At 33.6% G+C, this 20,669-nt stretch overlaps 1 protein-coding gene across 1 annotated transcript in view; it reads right to left on the reverse strand.

The window, feature by feature from the left end:
- Window positions 1–4,115: 4,115 nt before the first annotated feature.
- The window catches only part of GUCA1C (guanylate cyclase activator 1C), a 61,286-nt gene continuing 44,732 nt past the window's right edge, over window positions 4,116–20,669 (reverse strand). Inside the window, exons 3-4 of the mRNA XM_051991201.1 lie at window positions 17,811–17,898; window positions 4,116–4,528 (exon numbers count right to left, since the gene is read on the reverse strand). Coding sequence (XP_051847161.1) covers window positions 4,398–4,528; window positions 17,811–17,898 — 219 coding nt within the window. The 3' untranslated portion in view covers window positions 4,116–4,397. The remainder of the gene's footprint in view (window positions 4,529–17,810; window positions 17,899–20,669) is intronic.

Genomic DNA, 20,669 nt, shown 5'->3' on the forward strand with positions numbered 1-20,669 from the left:
GTAGTATAGTTAAAAGCTGCTTATGTCTAATCTAGTCTATCTTCTTTCACATTTTTGGATTGATTTCTTTGATATCTTTGACTTGTTATTCTTCCAGATGAATGTTTTTTATTATTTTTTTCTGTTTCTTTAAAATAATTCTTTGGTAGGTTGATTGTTATAATACTGAAAAAGTAAGTTAATCTAAGTAGAATTGTTATTTTTTTATTTAATTGACTCACCCTTGCCCATGAGCAATTTCTTTAGTTCTTTAGATGTCTTTATTTTTGTGATAAGTGTTTTATAATTGTATTCATATAGTTCCTGGGTATGTTTTGGTAGATAGACTCTCAAGCTTTTATTTTATTATCTAGTTATTTTAAATAGAATTTCTCCTTATATTTTTTGTTGCTGGACTTTGATGGTAATATATGGAAATGGTGATGATTTATGGGAATTTGTTTTATATTCTGCAACTTTGCTAAAGTTCACTGTTTTAACTAGCTTTTTAGTTGATGCTCTAGGATTTTCTAAATTTACCAATCATATTGGCTATTAAAAAGGGATAGTATTATTTCATTATGACCTATTTTAATTATTTCAATTTTTTCTTTTATTTCACTATAGCTAACACTTCTCTACACTATTGAATTATTGCTTGTAATTTGCAATTATTGAATTATAGTGGTTATAATAAGTCAACTTTAATTCACTCCTGGTGATAAAGACTTCTAATTTATCCCCATTATAGATAATGCTTACTTTTGGTTTTAGATAGATAGTGCTTACCATTTTAGTAAGCAGCAGCTAGTTCAGTAGATAAAACATGGTGGCTTCAGTCAGGAAAACCTGAATTCAAATCTGTCCTCAAACACTTACTAGCTGTGTGATCCTGAGCAAGTCCCTTATTCTCTGTTTGCCTTAACACAATAGAGCAGGAAATAGCAAAATACTTAACTTCAGTATCTTTGCCAAGAAAATTCCATGGACAGAATTGGTATGTTATGGTACATGAGATCACAAAGAGTAGGGCACAACTGAATGACTGAACAATAACGTATTACCTTAACAAAAGTTCCATTTTTTCCTGTTTTCTAGGGTTTTATAATAGGAATGAATTTTGTATTTTGTGAAAAGATTTTTCTGCATTTATTTATAGTTACATGATTTTGAAATGGTCAGTTATGTTTGTGGTTTTCTTAATACTGAATCAGTCCTGCATTATTAGTATAGTTTTAACATATTATCTGTGATACATTGCTATAATCTCATTGGTGATATTTTATTGGAAATTTTTCCTTCAAAATTCATTAAGGAAAATGATTTATAGTCTCTTTTCTCTCTCTTTTTTTTTACTCTTCATGGTTTAGACATCAAAACCTTATCAGTGTCATAAAAATAATTGAATAAGATTATTTCTTTGCCTATTTATATGGTGTTAGAATGAATTGTTCCTTAAATACTCAGTAAAATTCATAAAATCCATTTGATCCTGGGAGCTAATTTGTGGCTTGTTAAATTTTTTTTTCAAGATAGGATTATTTAAGTATTCCAGTTTTTCTTTTGTTATTCTGAGAAATTTATATTTTTGCAAATATTTATACATTCTCTTAAATTGTCAGATTTATTGGTGTATAATTGGGTAAATTAGCTTTTAATATTGCTTTAAGCTTATCTTCATTGTTTTTACGTTTTCTGTTTTCCTTCTTGATACAAGTAAATAGGTTTTCATCTTTCTTTTTATAAATAAAACTAACCAATGGCTTATCTATTTTACTGATAAGTTCTGATTTTTAAAGAATTATTTTCTTCAGGATTTTTGCCTCCTTTACCAAGCCATTAATTCTATTACATAATTTTATTACATAGTTATTTCTTTTCCTATTTTTCCTCTATCAGGAACTTTGGCTTAATTTTTAAAATCATTATCACTTATTAATCACTTTTTAAAAAGCTTTTCTGGGAATGTTTTTGGGGGTTTTGTCTGAACTGTATTCTTGAGCCTTTGTTTATAGATATTTCCAAGTCATTGTCTTATTGGTTTGCATTTTGAGTTTCCCTGTTATTATAGTAGTTTTTTATGGTTAGGTTCTTTCTCCTTGTTGTTCTTTGCTCATTTTCCCAAAGTATTTTTTAACTTTAATTTCATATTGAAATTGAGCTCTATTCATCTTTGGAGGTGGGTAGGATTTCTGACCTGAGTTTATGTTTTATATGTCCTTCTAATGCTCATTTCCATTATTAAGAATCTGTGGGGTTAGCTTGAATTAGAACATATGTTCTATGTGACATAAACTCTTGCTAAAATAGACAAAGACTGTATAAATGTGGCACAATGTGAATAGAGCTATTGAAGACTGTGCTTAGTAGTCTTTATCTTTTCAAATAGGATTATCCATGAAGAAAAAGGCTAGGTTGTGAAGATTAAACATTATTGCCATTATCATCATAGGCCTTAGAAATGTATTTAGCCAGTACTTATCTGAAAATTATCAAAACATTATAATAGATGTAATGTTATTCTCATTTTCTAGATGAGAAAACTGAGTCTTACCGGGGGCAATCATTCTGCAATCTAAATCATTCTAAGACAAATCAGGTACCTGCTTATTCCCCAAAAGGCACCTAAGACAAATCTTCCACCTAAAAATCCCAGATTAATTTCACCTTTATTTATTAGCATAAAAGTAGCTCTTTTCAACCCAGCTGTAGGGATTTTCATTATTCTTCTTTTGGTGACTGACTGTTGCTTTAGGCCATAGTAGGTAGTCTTTCTTCAAGAATAATACTTAAATAAAGGTCCTGAATCTAACTAGTTGGAAGAGTTAAAATGGAAACCTAACCCTTTCATTATCTCATTTGATCCTCATAATAACTTTCTGAAGTGAGCGGAAGTCTCACTCTGAGGTTTATTTAAATTGTATTTAAAGTATATAAATTACAAACAGTATGTTAAAGTATAATTATACCATTTTAAATGTGAAGACTTGTCACATCTGCTCTTCAGTCTATATTTTGTTTCTGTAAGGAAGCCCAGCACTGATGGACACACTAATGCACCTGGGTTATAAAAACCCTAAACTTAAAAGTTACAACCCATCAAGAAATCCCATTCATCACTACATTTTCTCTTGGAAGGGATATTAAAAAAAAACATGAAATGTCAGAGTTATAATGTCAGGAACATTTAAAATGTCAAGTGCTTGTTGCTGCATAGCCTGGCTGTCTGCTGTATTCATCAAAACAACAACTGGCATAATAATTACAGATGTGATATCACCGTTTCATGTATAACCAGACACAAATTTATAACAAATTGAAAGAAAACATTCTCATTGCTTAACCCAAAGCTCCTTCCTCTTTTATAATACCTTAAATATGTATCATCCTTTACAAAAATCTTTCACATATATTCAAAGGATCATCAATCTAGAATAGACCAGACCTTATGAGCTGTCTTATTCAAACCCTTAATTTATAGATGAAAAACTGAGGCTGAGACAGTTTAAGCGAGTTGACCAACATCATAAAAGTAACAGAGTAAAAAGTAAAAAGACAGAATGGGGATTTGAACAGATTTCTTTAATTCCAAATTCAGTACCTTTTCCAGGAAGCCACAATATTTAACTTGAGTCTACAAGGTGGGTAGGCAAAAGCAATGTCCTTTTTTTTCTTTTTTACAATTGGTGAAACTGAGGCTCAGAATTTAAGTGATTGCATAGTCATAGAGCTTGTTGATAAAAGAACTGAGATTGTCTAACAAACATCTAGCTTTTTAAGAATCATAATGTACAACTTCTCATGTTGTAGGGATGTTCCTTTAGAAAAAATAATCATTAATTCATGATTCCATTCAGAATAAAAAATGAAGAATGGAGAGAAAAGGCCAGAAAAGGAACTAGTCATCTGTAACATATGGTTTCATTAAAAAACTAGGAACTTTAAAAAACCTGTTTACTGAGTAGTTATTTTTCTGAAACAAAAAGTGAACAAACTTTTTAACCAAATAACTCAATTCTACTTTAAAATGTGATTAGTTAGTGCCTGCATGTTAATGCAAATTAGGATTCTATCCTTAAGTGATGGAATCCAGAAATGTATCAATCAACTTTATTGCCACATTCTAATCTGCAGGACAGCACAACCAATACTTAAACAGAACATCCACAGGTACCTGTTCATAACTTTATGGAAAGTTTCTCAGGATTGAATATTGCAGTTTTATTTATTAGCATGATTCAAGAATGTTACATCTGCACCCAACAATATTATACACAGAGAAGGATTTTTCCTTGCTATAGCAGCTATCATATTCACTGAATGTAGGGAAAGATATTTGGACAGAATAAAGGCTCCATAGCTTGTTTCCTCTTGTCTTGAAGGTCCTTGTCCTTGGCCATGGTCTAAAGCAAGGTATCTCAGGTGTCTTGCTTCATCCCATTCTGAATTATTTTCAGTACATGGGAGAGGTCAAAACTCTTGGTAATCATCTCCAAAAGTTTTGGATCTTTTTCTAAGCCACCAATGAATTCCTCTAAAGTTAATTCTCCTAGAATATAAAAATATATGAGCAATTAGAGAAAATAATGAATCATCTATTATTGTTCTCACTCTTAGTTTCCCAGATCTTTTCTGGTTTGACAATATTTCATTACATTTTTTGTAACAGTTTGTTCAGCCATTCTCTATTCAATGGACACTTATCGTCATATCATTTATTTTATTGCAGTGAAGAATCCAATTTTATTACAATTACTACTTTGAATATTTTTAACATATTGCTGTTAATGACTGTATCTTTATCTATATATCTCTGATTCTCCAATTGACTGTTAAGTTCTTCTCAATCAATCAACAACTCAACCAATACGTATTTATTAAATGCTTACTAAGGCTCTTCCTAATTAGTAATGAACTCATTAAGGTGCTATGCTGTTCTGGATGTAAAGCATTTCCCTTCTTGCTCAAAGACTGATTTACAGATATACTTGAGAAATGTTGCAGGTAGGGATAGTGATGATTGTTTCACTGATTAATTCAGCCTGCTTCAAGTCATTTAGAAATCTGACTCAGGACAGGGCAATTTATATTCTTAAACTATGTTTCTTACAGAATCTGCCTGCCATACTCTCTGATATTTGCTGACAGGTAGAATAGAATAAGTGTTGGACTTAGAGTCAAGAAGACCTCAACCTGCTTCTGACATTAATTAGACATGCATAATGTTCAGAACCATCCTGGGCAAGAATTACCACCACTGATCTTTCCCCTGAGGACCATAGTCCATGTATGCCTCTGATGATCAAGATTAAGTTCTAATTACTCTCAGCCTCAGTTTTCTCATCTGTAAAATTGAAATAATGTGTTTTGAAGCACTTTGACAATCTTAATTTTTTAAATAATATTAACTATTATATCTGGAAGACTGTGGGGAAATTATTTAATCTCTCAGCTTTCTCATCTATAAAATGAGAAGATTGGGTTGAATGATCTATAAAGTCCCATATAGTTCTAATTCTATTATTTTAAGAGCTACAATGTTGGATTTGAAGTCATTTAGGCTCAAATCATAGGATCACAAATTTAAAGCTGAAAGTAACCTTGCGGATCATCTAATCCCAGATCTAATACTTATTAGCTATGTGACTTTGGGCAGATTTTAAACTTAAACTTAGACTTAAACTCTCTAGATCTCCTTTTCGTTAAATACCAAATGTGGATTATAATGTCTTCCTGACTTCACAGGGTTGTTATAAAAAAAAGTCAAGTCAAAAGCATAAATGCCTACTAGTGCTAGGAATATAAATGTACTTTATAAACTTTAAAGTCCTAGAAAAAGTGTGAATATTTGAAGAGGTGACCAGTTCTAGATGAAGATATGATTAACTCTTGATCATCAAGGTTGGAGGAAGTCAATAATTGTTGACATTAAGGTAATACTTTATGTATATTATTTAACAAGATTACTTAACAAGGGCCAAGTAAGATTGTAATGAGATTCATTATTTGATAGATGAATAAACTTAGAGGAGTAATTAATATATCATGGAGCTAGTCAGAGGCATGATTTGAACCAAGGCTGTTTTAAATACAAATGTAGTAGTCTATCTATTTACAATGCTAATTTCCTAATAAATCCTGTTGGTAAGAATGATTTAGTGAACTCCCTTTTTAAAATATGGTAACAAGAACAGTCCTAAGCAGAACTGGAAAGTTAGCTAAATAGTTATGAAAGACTTATTGGTCTATAATATTCTCCTTTTTCATTTCCATTTCCATACTTCCTTACTTTAGGACTGCCCTTACTGATCTAGGGATCTAATGCAAACTCTCTAATACTCAGGTCCTGTGGCTGGCAGGCTTTCTTCCCCACTAGAAAACTGACTTCCTCCTTAATATCATCCCCTCAAGGATGCAGGCAGGGTCTTTGTAGTCCAACCCATAGTAACTCCAATGGTAGGAATTTTAATGAGGAAGAGCAGTGCCCTTGACCAACCATAGAGGAAATGACACTTCTCAGGGGCCCAGTTGTTCTGCCAATATCTGCAAGGCTGGTCGTGAATAGCACATTCTGTTTGAAAAATGAAGTTGCAATGGATTTTTTTTTACCTCTTTAAATATCCATTTAGGGGAAAGCGAGAGGGAGACAGTAAAATAATGAAGGCTTCTGAATCTGTGGAGCTGTCAGACCAATTCATTCATTCATTCTGTGAAAATTTATTGAGGCTCTATTATATGCATGGCACTGTGCAAGGTTCTGGATTTAAAAAAAAAAGATGTGTAAGACTTGGTTTCTGCTTTCAAAAGATTTTGCAAGGGAAAATAAAACATACTAAAATAATAATTATATAGTTCTTTCAGTTTTGAAATTATTTTACATGTTATCTCATTTGATCTTCCTAATACTCCAGTGAGGTAAATTCTATTCTGTTCTATTAATAAATGAGCAATTTGAGGCTGAGGTTAAGTAGCTTGTTCAAGTTCACCAAGTGGCAATCTTTGGCTAAACTCCTTGAGAAGATGGTCTACAAGAGATGCCTCCACTTTTCTCCTCTCACTCTCTTAAGTCTCTACAATATGGCTTCCAACCTTATCATTCAACTGCAACAATTTCCCAAAATTACCAATGACTTTTTTAAAAATAATTTTTATTGATGTTTTCTGTTATTTACATCATCGTGGTATTCCATGTATCTCTCCCCCTCCCCATCTCCATATAACAAATAGTGGTTGGGTTTTGTTTGTTTTTTTAAAGAAGAAATCAGCATAATTGATTGATTCTGTGACAAAGTCTACAAAGGATTATGTATGTATGTATGTATGTAACATATAACACTTTCCACTTCTACCTAGAGATAGGTTGGGAGATATCTTCTCAGATCTCTACTGACTTTGTTTTAATTCTACTCCATACCTTGCCTTGCTATTACTTAACTTCTTCCTACCCATGAATCCCTCCCTTGTCTTCTTCCTCCACCTTTTGCTTCCCTGTCTACCCATCCCTCCTCTAATTTCTTTGTAGATTTTGGAGGGTGCTATATCCTTCATGGTATATATGCTATGTTGCCAATTAAACCCACTCCTGATGTGAGTAGGTTTTCAGAACTACAAGCCCTCTTCCCCCCTCTAATGCTTCTGTGTCTATTCTTCCTTTGCATCTCATTTATATAATATAATAACTATTTTTATCTTAACTCTGCCAGTCTTTTTACCCTATTGTTTGATGTGAATCTTAAACATATAGTGTACATTTTCCAAGTAAAACACAGACCATAAATCATTTGTCCATGTTGACTTCCTTGAAATTGATCTTTGATATGTTAAATTTTCTATTACGTTCAGATTTGGTTGATGGTAAGTTCTGAAAATCTGCAAGTTTGTTGAATGTCCATTTTTTCTCATTCAATATTATGGATAATTTTGCTGGATATGATATTTTTGGCCACAGGCCTGGTTCTTTTAGTCGTGAGCAGATATGATTTCAGGACCTGCATCTTTTATTGTAGCTGCTAAGTCCTGTAGAATTCTAATTGTAACTCCAGCATATTTGGATTGCTTTTTTCTTGTTTCTTGAAAAATTTTCTCTTTGAGAGAGTGAGAGAGAGAGTGTGTGAGAGAGAGGGAGGGGGGAAGGGAGTAAGGAAAGAAGGGATGTAGAAAAGGAGGAAGAAGGGAGGGAGAAAGAGAAAGAAAGAACATGCAAATAAATCAGTAGAGGGACGAAAGAATTAAAGAAAATTAGATCTTTAATCATTGTCTTTGGAGCCCAATTGTGATAGCAATAGTTACTTCAAGGAGTCAAGACTAATTTTGCAACAGCTAATAAAGTTCCTATTATGTAAAAAAAAAAATTTCTCTTTGATCTGGGGTTTTTTAAATTTGGCAATAATATTCCCGTGTATTTTCTACACAGGATTATGTTGAGGTTGTAATTGATGGATTTTTTTCTATTTTTACTTCCCCTCATATTCTAACACTCCAAAACAATTTTCTTGTATTATTTCCTGCATTATTTTGTGAAGGTTCTTTTTTTGGTCACAACTTTCAGGCAGTCCAATTATTCTTATATTTTCCCTTCTTGATCTGTTCTCCAGATTTATCATTTTTTTATGTTTCAAATTCTGTTCTATTTTCTCATTCTTTACAATCTGTTTTGTAATTTCTTGGTCTCTCACAGCTTCATTGACTTCCCCTTGCCTGATTCAAATTTTCAAAGATACATTTTCATCTTTGAGACTCTATATCTCCTGTTCTGGTTGGTTAACTTTTTTTCCATAATTTTTTTTCTTGGATGGTTGTTTTCATTTTTTAAAAAAATTTTCCTCAATGTCTCTCATTTGATTTTAAATTATTTTGTGAGTTTTTCTATAAATTCTCTCTGGACAGGGAGATATTTCACGTTACTCTTTGGGTAGAAACTTTTATTTTATTTTAGTGTCCTCTGAAGAGGAACCCAAAACTTCTTCCCTGTTCTCTCAGTAAGTTTCTATGGTGATATTCTTTCTTCTTTATTGGTTCACTTTTTTAAAAAATAAGAGTTACTGGTGTAAGTACCTTTTATCATGGGGTGGGGGAATGGTGCCTTAAGCTTCCTTCCAGCTCTACCCTCTGACCAAGAACCTCAAATCAACCCTCTTGCAAGTGTCAGCAGCCAGCAGCATCCCTGCCCCATTGCCCCTGCACTCACAGGGTGCTGGTTCCTTCTCACCTGGGGCCTTGTCCCTTAGCACAATTGGGCCTGGTGTTCCCAATCAGCCGAGGTTCCTTTTGTGTTCCTGAACGCAAACCTAGACTCCACAAAGAGTCTGGGAGGTGAGAGTCTCTGTGGTTTCTGCTAAGGCTCCAGCCATAATCAGTTAGCCCAAAGGGTTCCCACTTGGCATTTCTGTGGAGCCAGCCCAGAGGTGTTACACATGGGTTAATTCCAGCCTGGGGTCTTTCTTCAGATCTTAGTGGGTTGTACCAGGAGGACCCCAATTCTGCCCCAAATCTTCTTGATTTTTCACCAGAATATGTTTACCTGAGATGAAAATCTGTTCCTTTTGTAGGGGAAATCTGTTTCTCCTCACCTCTTATCTGACAATCCTCTACCTGTATCTCTCACCATTCTAATCCAATCTCCACACAGCTATCAGGCAGGCAAGCAGGAAGTGAGGAAGGGAAGGGAACAAATGAGGTAAAAAAGTTGGGAAGGAGAAAAGAAAGAAGAAATGAAAGTAAAGAGGGAGGAAAACTGTTAAGTTGTGTTCCCTTTAAGATTATCATTCTTAGAGATTGTGTCCTCTTTTCTGATCTCAGAGATCAGGAACTACCAGAAGTCTAGAGACAGAGCCCTTCCTCCCAGGATAAGAGAAGCAATACTATTCAGGGGTAAATCAACTCCCATAGAAATTCTAAATTCTTATTCAATTGAGGAATCCTGATCTGATCAGCTAAGACTATCTCAGCCCCCCCACCAAGATACCCAAGATACCAAGATCAGGGAAGATAACAGCTTCCCTCAACTAAGCTCTTTGCAGATGGCTAGGACCCTGTCCACTGATTCTCACAGTGTAAAATTCCATTTCCCAATAGATCTTTGCCACTATGGAAGTCAGTCCCTTAGCAAACTGATTTTTATCTAACAACAAATTTTCATTTTGCAATTAATAATTTGGGAATAAGTGAATTCTTTAAACCTTTAAACCTGTGGCCAATTAAAGGGATATTTTAATAAATCTCTTATTGCCACTAGCCTCTTGACCACAAGAAATTGAGAGCATCCAAACTGCATCATTTTTGGTTCCCTGACCAGGAATGAAGGGATTCAAACCGCATCAAAAGGAGAAAGGGAGGTAGGGAAGAAGAAAAAGAGGGAGGAAATATTTATTAAGCACCAACTTCCAAGCACTGTGCTAAATATCTTAGAACTATTATCACATTTAAGTAAGGATTTGACCAAGTCATTCCCGTATTAAACAAACTTTTGTCCTTTATTATTGGATCAGATATAAACTCCTCTGATTAGTTTTAGAAGTAAACTTTTTTTTTTTGCTTGCTTGCTTGATCAATTTAGGTAATAGCTAGATGATCTCAAATTAAGAAAAAGTCAAGCAGAACTGAGAGCTACGTTTTTCTTCCTCGTTCAACCTGAATTTTTAGTTTGTGTTTGTGTCCTTTACATTTGAAGGCCAACTTAGATAACTTCTTATATTTAAACTGGATGCTCTAATATGCATGTAGTATCTTCCTGCCTTCTTGTCTTTGAAATGTTCTTTGCTGCCTGCTGAATTCCCACCTAATCTTTAAAGCCCAACTCAAATGTTGCCTCCTATTTGAAATCTTTCTTCATTCTTCCCTAGTAATAACTATTCCCACCTTGGTTAGTTTCTTGCTTTGTACCTCTCAACAGTACTTAACATGTATTATTGTACATAAAAGTTACCTCTAATTGTCTTACCTTCTCTCCACTAGCCTACAAGTTCTATAAAGGTAGGAAACTTCTTATCTAGCCTTGTATTTCCCCTTGTTATTGTTCATTCATTTCAGTCATGGCTGACTCCTTGAGATCCCATTGAGGTTTTCTTGACAAACAGATTGGAGTGATTTACCATTTCCTTTCCTAGCTCATTTTACAGATGGGGAAACTGAGGCAATCAGGATTAAGTGACTTTTTGAACTCACATTGATGAGTCTTCCTTACTCTAGGCTGACTGTATCCACTGTACTGTGGTACAGCCCTCCCCCTAGCACCCAGTAAAGTTTCCAGAACACAGGAGACTCTTAGTAAATGTTTGTTGATTTGTACATTCTATTATGTAAAATTCTTTCTTGTTATCAAAATCAAAGAAGATTGTTTTTTAATATTTCAATATTTTTTCTTTTAGATGGGACTGGATAAAGAGGATAATGGTAATAATTCCTATAACATGATATTTGTATATCTTTTTAAGCTTTGCAAAATATTTTACATAATTATCTTACTTGAACCTCACAATAATCTTGTGAAGTAAGTACCAGAAATATTATTATTCTTGTTTTATAGATGAGAAAACTAGAGCTGAGAGATGTTACTTGAGAGGATTAGTTAGCCAGTAAATGCCAGGGGCAGTTTAATCCAGATCTTCATAAGGTCAATCCCCAAAGTCTGTTTTATTAATTAAATACTCTGAGTGGAAATGAAGCAGGTGTCTTGCTAATATGTGCCCTACTACCTATCTTGATATCAACTCTAATCAATGCTAGTAGGGACATTGAGTTTTAAGAGAAATATTTGAATGTCTTCTAACTCTACCATCATTAAAAAAAGTGCAATCTTGGGTTTTTTCCTATTCAGTTTTTTGTAACATACAAGTTGTGATTTAAAGCCATACATACATGTCCTGGAATATCAGACTCTAGATATACAGCCAAATATCATCTAGACAAGTATTTTGTTCATTTCCTACTGAAGAAGTACTTATCATTTCTTCCTCCTCAAATCACCCCAGACACTAGTTCTGAATTTGTTCATAGGGAATATAGTTTGCTGATTCTTTAGGTGAAAAGCAGCTATAGAATTTCACAATTAACTCGTTTATTCTATTTCTCTGGGTCTCCCTCTCTCTGTTTGAAATCTGGTTGACTTTACTAGTCTTAAATCTTTTTAGATTTCCTTCCAGCTTGCCTTATTTTCGGCCATATCTCATAACTTTTTTATTCTGATTTCCTTGGAGAATTATTTTTTTCTTATATTATTCTTGATTTTTTTTGAGTGTTCAAACAAATGTTACTTTTTATTAATATCTTTACCTTATTTCCCTTAATCCCCAATTTCTTTCCTAATGAATCTTCTTCTCCTGAATCTATGTCTACTAAGATAGCTCAAGGAAAGAATATTTCATAATTGTCATGTACTTTCCTATTCAGGCAGAGTGACTTTAGTTACAAAAACAACTCCTTTTTGAATGGCTGCATCTGTTTTTGTCTCTGAACTCTGACTATTTTTGGAGACTCTCATAATTCATATTTCTAACCTCAGTGTTCAGTGATCTTATCTGGTAGCAATGATATCTCACAAATTATTTTTGTTTCTGTCAGCTTCTAATCAATCTGGCCTAGGACAAGTCTGGAGTTCTCCACAGTCACAAGCATTACTGTTCTTAAGACACATACTATTATTCACTTTTTTAAAATTAGTAAATTCTTATTGAAATGAAAAGTGTCCAAGAAGTTGGCAAGTACTTATTTAAAAACAAAACAATATATGACAAGATATCTTCCTTTATTTTTTTCAGAAGTCAGATTTCCTATGGAATATTGCATATACAACAGTTTTTTTTAATGTTTTTCAGCTTTGATTAATTTTTCTCCTTTTTTTCTTTTCTCTTTTTTTTTTTTAAATCGATGTTATAAGGAATAGTTGTCAGAGAAGAGAAGAGGGAAGGAAGCACAAAATGGGAAATGATGCTATAAAAACAAAACATATTAATAAAATCTTTTAAAAATCTGTTTTAAATCAAAAGTGGTAAAAATGTAAATTTGAAAGTGCTTCTGATTTTCTTAGAAGGAAAAATTTAGATTAGATGGTAAACATAAATTTTGCTCTCAAATCTATAGTCACTATAGATTGAAAATTCAGAAATCAGAGATAAGTATATTAAGGTCTCAGCATTTACCATCAGCTCCCCTAAAGACATTAAACAATCTCACTCCTTTCTATCTTCTTCTACATTTGCCAATGAAGATTTCTTGATTATTTTCTTTCTGCCCAGCAACCATGAAATCTCTGCTCACTGGTATAATGCAGTGACCTTTTCTATAATGCTTCTTTCAATTCTTCATAAACTATTTCCTCTGACTATTGCATTGGATGACTCATTTGCATTATGTTTAGCATGAATTCTCCAGAACTGAAGAGACAGAGCCTGGAAGGGAGCATTATGAAGTGGAAAGAATATGAGACTGTAACATAGATTTTTTTTTCCAATTACTACCTATGTGACTTTAGGCAAGTCATTTTACCCCAGCTGGGTCATAATTTCCTCATCTGTAAAATGAGCAGGTTGCATTGGATAATCTCTAAATTCTATTCTGAGTTTAAATCCTATGAACTTCTACCCTTAGAGCTGGCAAAAAAACAAAAAACAAAAAACAAGCAAACACAAAAACCCCACAAAAAAGCCCCCATCCACTTTAAGGTTTTCAAAATGCTTTATAAATAGCATCTCATTTTATTTTCACAACAACTCTGGGAGGTGATTGTTATTATTATCCCTATTTTAGAGATGAGAAAACTAAGGCAGAGATGAAGTGACATGCTCAGAGTTACACAACTTTAAGTACTTGAGGCCGAATTTAAATTTAAGGTATTCCTAATTCCAGGCCCAACTTTCTGAAATGATGTCATAATTCTTGATTGACATTCAGCTCTTCCTTCCCCATCCCCTACACACCCAGGAGAAAATCCAACACTGTCAATTTTCCTCTAGGTCTGTTGTTTTTGGCTTTACTAGGGAACCATTGATCATTCTAATTTCAAAGTGCAACCAGTTCATCTGATTTCATTCCATATAGGTCAATGGCATTTACTTTGTTTCTTCATGGTAAATATTCACACTAGATATGAACATTTAAGAATTATGACTTACTACCCTTCATTTAATGATTACTTTGGCCTTTTTCTGAATGAAATCAAATAGTCTTATGGATGATAAATGGTAGATCATTCTATTTTCAGCCTTCCTCTTCCTCTCTATGGCTTTTGGGAACAGGAATTTTGTAAGTAAAATCCTTAGGGATCTAAGGACATATTAGCCTAATTTCACTAGCAGAATTAACTGAAAAATAGATTCCAGTTTGAAAACTACAAAGATATTGTGAGAATTGGATAAGAGTTTAATATCCACCGAGTTAAGAAACTTAAACCAGAGAAGTAAAACTGAAACTTGAGATGAAACCTTAAAGGTTACAAAGGTTTTAGAGGAAACTATAAATTAGAATCTGAAACATACTATGAGATATAATCAGAAGTGGGGACTCATCCTCACATGGGGAAGTGAGGTTCTCCAGATAGGATATAACCTCTGTAGTACTCAGTCAATGGGAATTATGTTTTGGGGACAGGATACAAAAAGGCACATTTAAAAAAAATATTTCATTTTTATTAACCTTTAACTGAAATTAAGTATTTTTTTCAGTTATTTAAAAAACATCATTCTGAGATGGCTTTACCATATAGTGAAAGGGTCCATGACATATATACACAAAAGATTAAGAACCCCAGAACTAGAAAATTTCTCAAGTCCCTTCCATCTCTCAAATTCTATATGGCCCCAAATCTACCTTTTGGCTTTCTAATGCTTCTTCTGGTTTTTATATCTCATTCTCTATATTCTGTCATTTGTGTTCTAAGATGGCTTTCAGTCCTGATAATCAGTGTTCCACATGTCCTTCCACTTTTAACAATCCATCTCTGACAGAGCTCTGACATTTTACATTCCAAGGTACCTTTTAACTCTGACATTCTCTAGCCTATTTTCAAATGTCCTATTCTAACTCTAACTTAATCGAAGACCTTACTAAGCTACTCTGAAAGCTTCCACTGAAAACTCTCAGGTCCTCAAAGTGAGCATAAATGGTATTTCTGTTTTCCAAAAACCTTTATTATAGTTCACCAAATTAAAATAAATATTTGATTGAACTTGTACTACTAATATAGTGTCTAAAGTGCTTGTCATATTTTCATTTTCAAAGATGAAAAATGTCTTTAAAAGATATTTCTAGATATAATAAGTTTATAAGCTCTATTAGACAAGCTAGTCTCACTAGTTGAATAAACAACATCTTAAGACTTTCTAAAAATCTGGGCCACAAACTCATAACATTATTAATTGTTTGAATAGAATGTATATAAACTCCACTGTATTTTACTAAGCAAGGAATTCTGGGGGTGTTAATAAAGCTGTAACTAAAGCTGAGAAGGTAAGACTTTAGCCAGGATGATGAAAATTAAAGAGGGTGCTGACAGAACTTTCAGTACTTCAATTTGTTCGTAGCAACCCTAATGAAGAGTTAAAATGAAAGCTTGCTTCTGCCATTATCTCACCTCTCCCTTAGCATTTCACTAGTAGTGGCCATCTCTCCACATCTCACCATGACCTTTTAGTGGCGTAGGTCTCCAAAGGGCAGGGAGCTGGCCCTTAGAGAAGAGGAAATTCTATGAGACTGATAGATTTCTAAATATTAGCCATTTCCTAAAGGCATTTAAAATGAATTTCAAATGGTCTGTCATTGGTCCATGGGAGGTGGAGTGGATGGTTTATTGGGTTCCAAGGAAGAGGAGAGAGACTTCTAATTTAGTCTGCCCTTGGTCTCAGGGGCCTGAGGCAGGAAAGAGTTTGTCTTTTGTATGACCATGCACAAGAATTGGAGTAGTAGATAACAGAAAATAATAGGTACACATTTATATAGGTTGGCAAAGCCTACAGAGCCACACAGCAACACTGTTGGGGCAAGTACTATTGGGATCTTCATCTGATAGAGGAGAAAACTGAGGTTGTAATAAATTAGCTGACTTGCCCAGGGTCATAAAGTCCCATTTAAACCTTAGGTTTTCTTGACTCCAAGTTAAGTACTTTATCTACTATGCCATCTAAGTACCTAGAAGAACCAACCTTTAGGGATTAATATGTACTTACTGAAACTATAAAAAGTTGACTCAGGGCAACTCAGTAATCCATCATGAATTCAGAAGTCTCATGATGAAACATTCCACCCACCTCCTGACAGTCAACTAGAAATTATTAATTGCTTACTATGTGTTAAATACAGAATAAGACATATAGAATATATACTTTTGAATATGGACTATGTGGGAATTAGTTTTGATTGACTGTTATTTGTTACAGGGATTTGACTTTTGTTTTCTTTTCCAATGGATAAAGTGGCAGAAGGAAGATAAAACAGATTTTAATTAATTAATTAATTGTTATTTTATTGATACATTTAATTTGTTAATTACTTGTTAATTAAAAATTTTAAAAACATGCTATTAAAATGCTTATCCATTACACTAACATTCAAGCTTATTCTAAAATGATATTATCCTTGTTAAGATAGGAAAATATAGATCTTCTTTCCCCCAGTCCTACAATACATAATAAAACTATGTTCCATAGAACTCTTTCTCCTGAACACATCCTATACCTTCCCACTCTAATACCTATTTTTATAACAGAGGTTGTCAAACATGCTACTCTTACATTTTTCACAATTGAGTGAACTTCTGTTTATAATAAAGTTATATTTATCTATTTTTATAGCATTAGAAATTAAAACTGATAAATTTAAAAGTATTTATTCATTAATATATTAAAAAGAGTAAACCTATTATATTATAAATGTTTTAATGAAAAATAATGATAATTTCAAAAAATAGTGAGAACAGATTGTTTTACATATTTTTGCAAATTTCTTTAGTGTCTGGTTTAATTAAAAAAAAAAGTTGGATTCTCATATTGCTTCTGCATCCAATCTGTACAATATGTTGTTTTGATTCAAGTTTATAAAGAAAATTCTGTTTTACACAAATATGTAGTTGGAAAAAGGTTGAATATTTAATAGGCAAATAGTGTTTTAATATTAACATGAAAATAGATTTGACTTCTTGATCCTCTGAAATATTTCTTCTTCCTTCTGATTACCTCCTAGTTCATAAGAACCTTTTTCTCTGCTTGTCCTATCTACTTTGTGTACCTCTTTAAATCACTAAGCAGTTCCTTCTCCAGTTCATTTTATAAATATTAAAAAAAAAAAACGCTGAGAGAATTAAATGAATTACCCAGAGTCACACAGCTAGTGTCTGAGGTCACATCTGAACTGAGGTTCCTTCCTAACTATAGATCTTTTTGTATCCATTGTACCATCTAACCTTCAGGAGGTGTGATAGCTGTCTTTAGAAGTTTTAAGGGCTATCATGAGGAATATGGACTAGATTTTGTTTATGCCCAAAGGTTAGAGCCAGGAGTAATGAAGGAAGTTTCAAAGAGGTAAACTTAGACTTTGGGTTAGGATAAATTTCTCAAAAACTAGAGCTGACCCAAAGTGGAATGAAAGACCTTCTTCACTGGAAGCAGAAGTTACATATCGAAATGTTATAGTAAGAGTTCATTCATTTATGGCATGAACTAAATAATTGCTTTCCAAATTTCTAACTCTTTCAAATTCTGTGGTTCTGTGATAAATGTGGAATTAAATATATCTTCCCTTTTCATCACCATCTAACTGAAAAATACATTTATCATTTCCTATCCTTAAACCCTCTTATTTATGGACCATTAGAAAAATGATTCCAGGACTAGCAACTGACTTACCATCATTATTTACATCAATCTTTTCAAATACCAAGTTGGCTAACTCTTGAGCATTGAGGATGTTTTGGCCATTGATGGCTTGTATTTCCTGTAAAAAGAAATAAAAAGGTTCAAATACAATCAACTCAAATATACATTCAGGAGAGGAAAGGTAGAAATGGAATTAGGATTGAAATTAGGGTTAGTATTAGAAACTGAATTGTATTGTTCATTCCCTTTTCAACTGTGTCCAACTTTTCATGACTCCATTTGAGGATTTCTTGGCAAAAATGCTAGAGTGGTTGACCATTTCCTTCTACTTATTTTATTCATGGAGACTGACATAAACAGAGTTAACTGACTTGCCCAGGCTCCCTTGGCTAGGAAGTGTCTAAGTCTGGATTTGAATTCAGGAAAATGAGTCTTTCTGACTTCAGGCCTGGCAGTCTATGCACTATGGCACTACCCAGCGTCCTCTAGAAATGGAAATAGGGATTATTTAAAATATTGCTCAAGATAGCTTGAATAAATACATCTGGAATCTGGAGATTCTGATTCCTTCTTGGTGGGACACATGAGAAAAGACATGGCTAGACACTTTTTTCAGAGGGGTTCTGGAGTAAAATGATCTCTATTTGCTTCTTCCACCTTCCATTGCCCAATACTGTTGATCTAGCTTCAGGATAGATTCAAACCAAAAGCTGCTTCCTTGTTCAAAGGGAGAGAATAGATCTCAGTTATGGCAGCCAGCTTTGTCTCATATACATTACTTTATAGAAACAAATAACACGCATAGCAAGTAAACCCATTTATAAATTGGAAATTCTATATATTGGACTATTTCAGAAATATCCATGAGTTCCATGGCTGGGAGCAAAATAAGATCTTAACTTAAGCCAAGAGAAAGAGACCCTAATTTTGGCCAAAGGAAAATTCTCTTTCCAAAGTCTAGGGAGGCCATCAGGAAGCCAGAGACCTATTAAACAGCTGTTTTCCTCTATATATCTGTGACTTCTAAAGCCTTTCTATCTCTACCCAAATATATTTGTTAGATATTCCAATATGTCAGATTTGATATTAAGAACTTTGAGATCACTGTTGATCTTATTCTCAATAAAATATTGCTTTTGTCCCCTCTTCATTACCCCTTTCAACTACCTATCACTGATTAAGTGGGTCTATCAAAGCTCTTCCTGTTGGGATTTTCCCTATTTCCTTCCCTTATTCTTAAAGATGGGGCAGTTTAATTAATTAAAAAATAATTACTGTGAGTAAGAGGTATGGAATAGATCAAAGTCACAACTAGAAAGTTTTTCACTTGTTGAACAAAAGTTAGGGGTGAATCAGTCCAGATACAGAAGGCAATCCAATTGTGGGTACAGCAATGCCCAGATACTTGCCCTTTTGGGGGCTGGAAATCCTCTCCTTACTTCTGGAAGTGGACCAAGCCAAAGAATGGGTCCCCGTAAAGTTTAAAGCTTTGGGAAGGAAATGTCTCATGATACCCCAACAGCTTAGATCAAAGTTGTGGCAGTCCTACCTTAGAGATGCCAAACTTAGCTGGTAGATCTAGTATTGGAAGTAGTCCACTGAATTCAACTTTCTCATTTTATGGGAGAGCAAAATAATTCCCAGAGAGAATAAATGACTTCTCTGAGCTCATACAGGTAGTAATTAGTGAAGCCAAAACTCAAACCCAGGTCTACCAATTCTAAATTCAGCTTTTTCCATTAAACCATGTTGCCTTTCAAGAAAGAACATAATCCCTTTCCTTCCTAGAATTTATAATAACTAATCCAGTAGACTTTAATATAGTTAATAGTTAACACACATTACAAGAAAAATACATTAGAGAGTTTTAAAAAATAGTAATTAGAGAAGTCATTATTAACTTGAAGTAACCAGGGAAACTTCATAGAAGATATAGTGTTTGAAACTGACTTTAAAGAGTGAATAATAATAATAATAAAAGATAATAGTTAACATTAAATTTTACAAAGTATTTTATGTATATTGCCTTATTCAAACTTCACAACAACCTTGTGAAGTAAGAATTCAATAGGAAGAATTTGTATTTAGGTCTTTTGAAGGAAGCACACTCTACAGACCTGCTTATTGGCCTATGACTACTTAAAAGGAAATGGGATAAAAACGAATTGTTGTTTCAAGAAAGTTAAAAAATATCATAAAATATTAGTTAGAAGGAACTAGGTCACTTCTAACTCTAACATTCTGGTCTAACCAATTTGTTTCATATATGAAGAAGTTGAGACCTGAAAAAATTAATTAAAGTGTTCAAATTCACTTAGAGAGACACTAGAAGGAAGAATTTAGAATTATATTCAAGTCTTCTGTGTTACTTATAGTTTCATAATAATATTATAGTCAGGGTCCCCAAAACATAGAAAAAAAAGTGTTAAAATGACAACTGATAATAAGGACTCAAATTATCACCATCCTCTGCTTAACAAAGAATGCAGTGCATCCAGGGCCATCTCCAGTTGTCCTGATCTATATCTAGCCACTGGAACCAGATGTCTCCTGAGGGGAAAGTGAGGCAGATGACCTTGCACATCCCTCCTTTCCTTAAATTCAATTAGTTTGTATATCACAGCATCATCTCATGATGCTATGATCCTCTTCAAGAAGGAAGAACAAATGATCATCTTTATAGCCCATTGAGGAGCCCTTAATACCCACAAAAAAGGTTGCTAAACATCCTAGAGTGCTGGTAATAAATCAACATTACCTAAAACCTCTACCTGTCCCAGGGAAAGCAAATTTTGTGAGAAATGGATACAAGATTTTGTTTCTTCCATCTATTGACCAGATATAGCAGGACATGTGTGTGACATGTTCCTCTCCCTCAATTGCCTATCC

This window comes from Antechinus flavipes, chromosome 3 (assembly GCF_016432865.1).
Source record: "Antechinus flavipes isolate AdamAnt ecotype Samford, QLD, Australia chromosome 3, AdamAnt_v2, whole genome shotgun sequence".
Classification (NCBI taxonomy): Eukaryota; Metazoa; Chordata; class Mammalia; order Dasyuromorphia; family Dasyuridae; genus Antechinus; species Antechinus flavipes.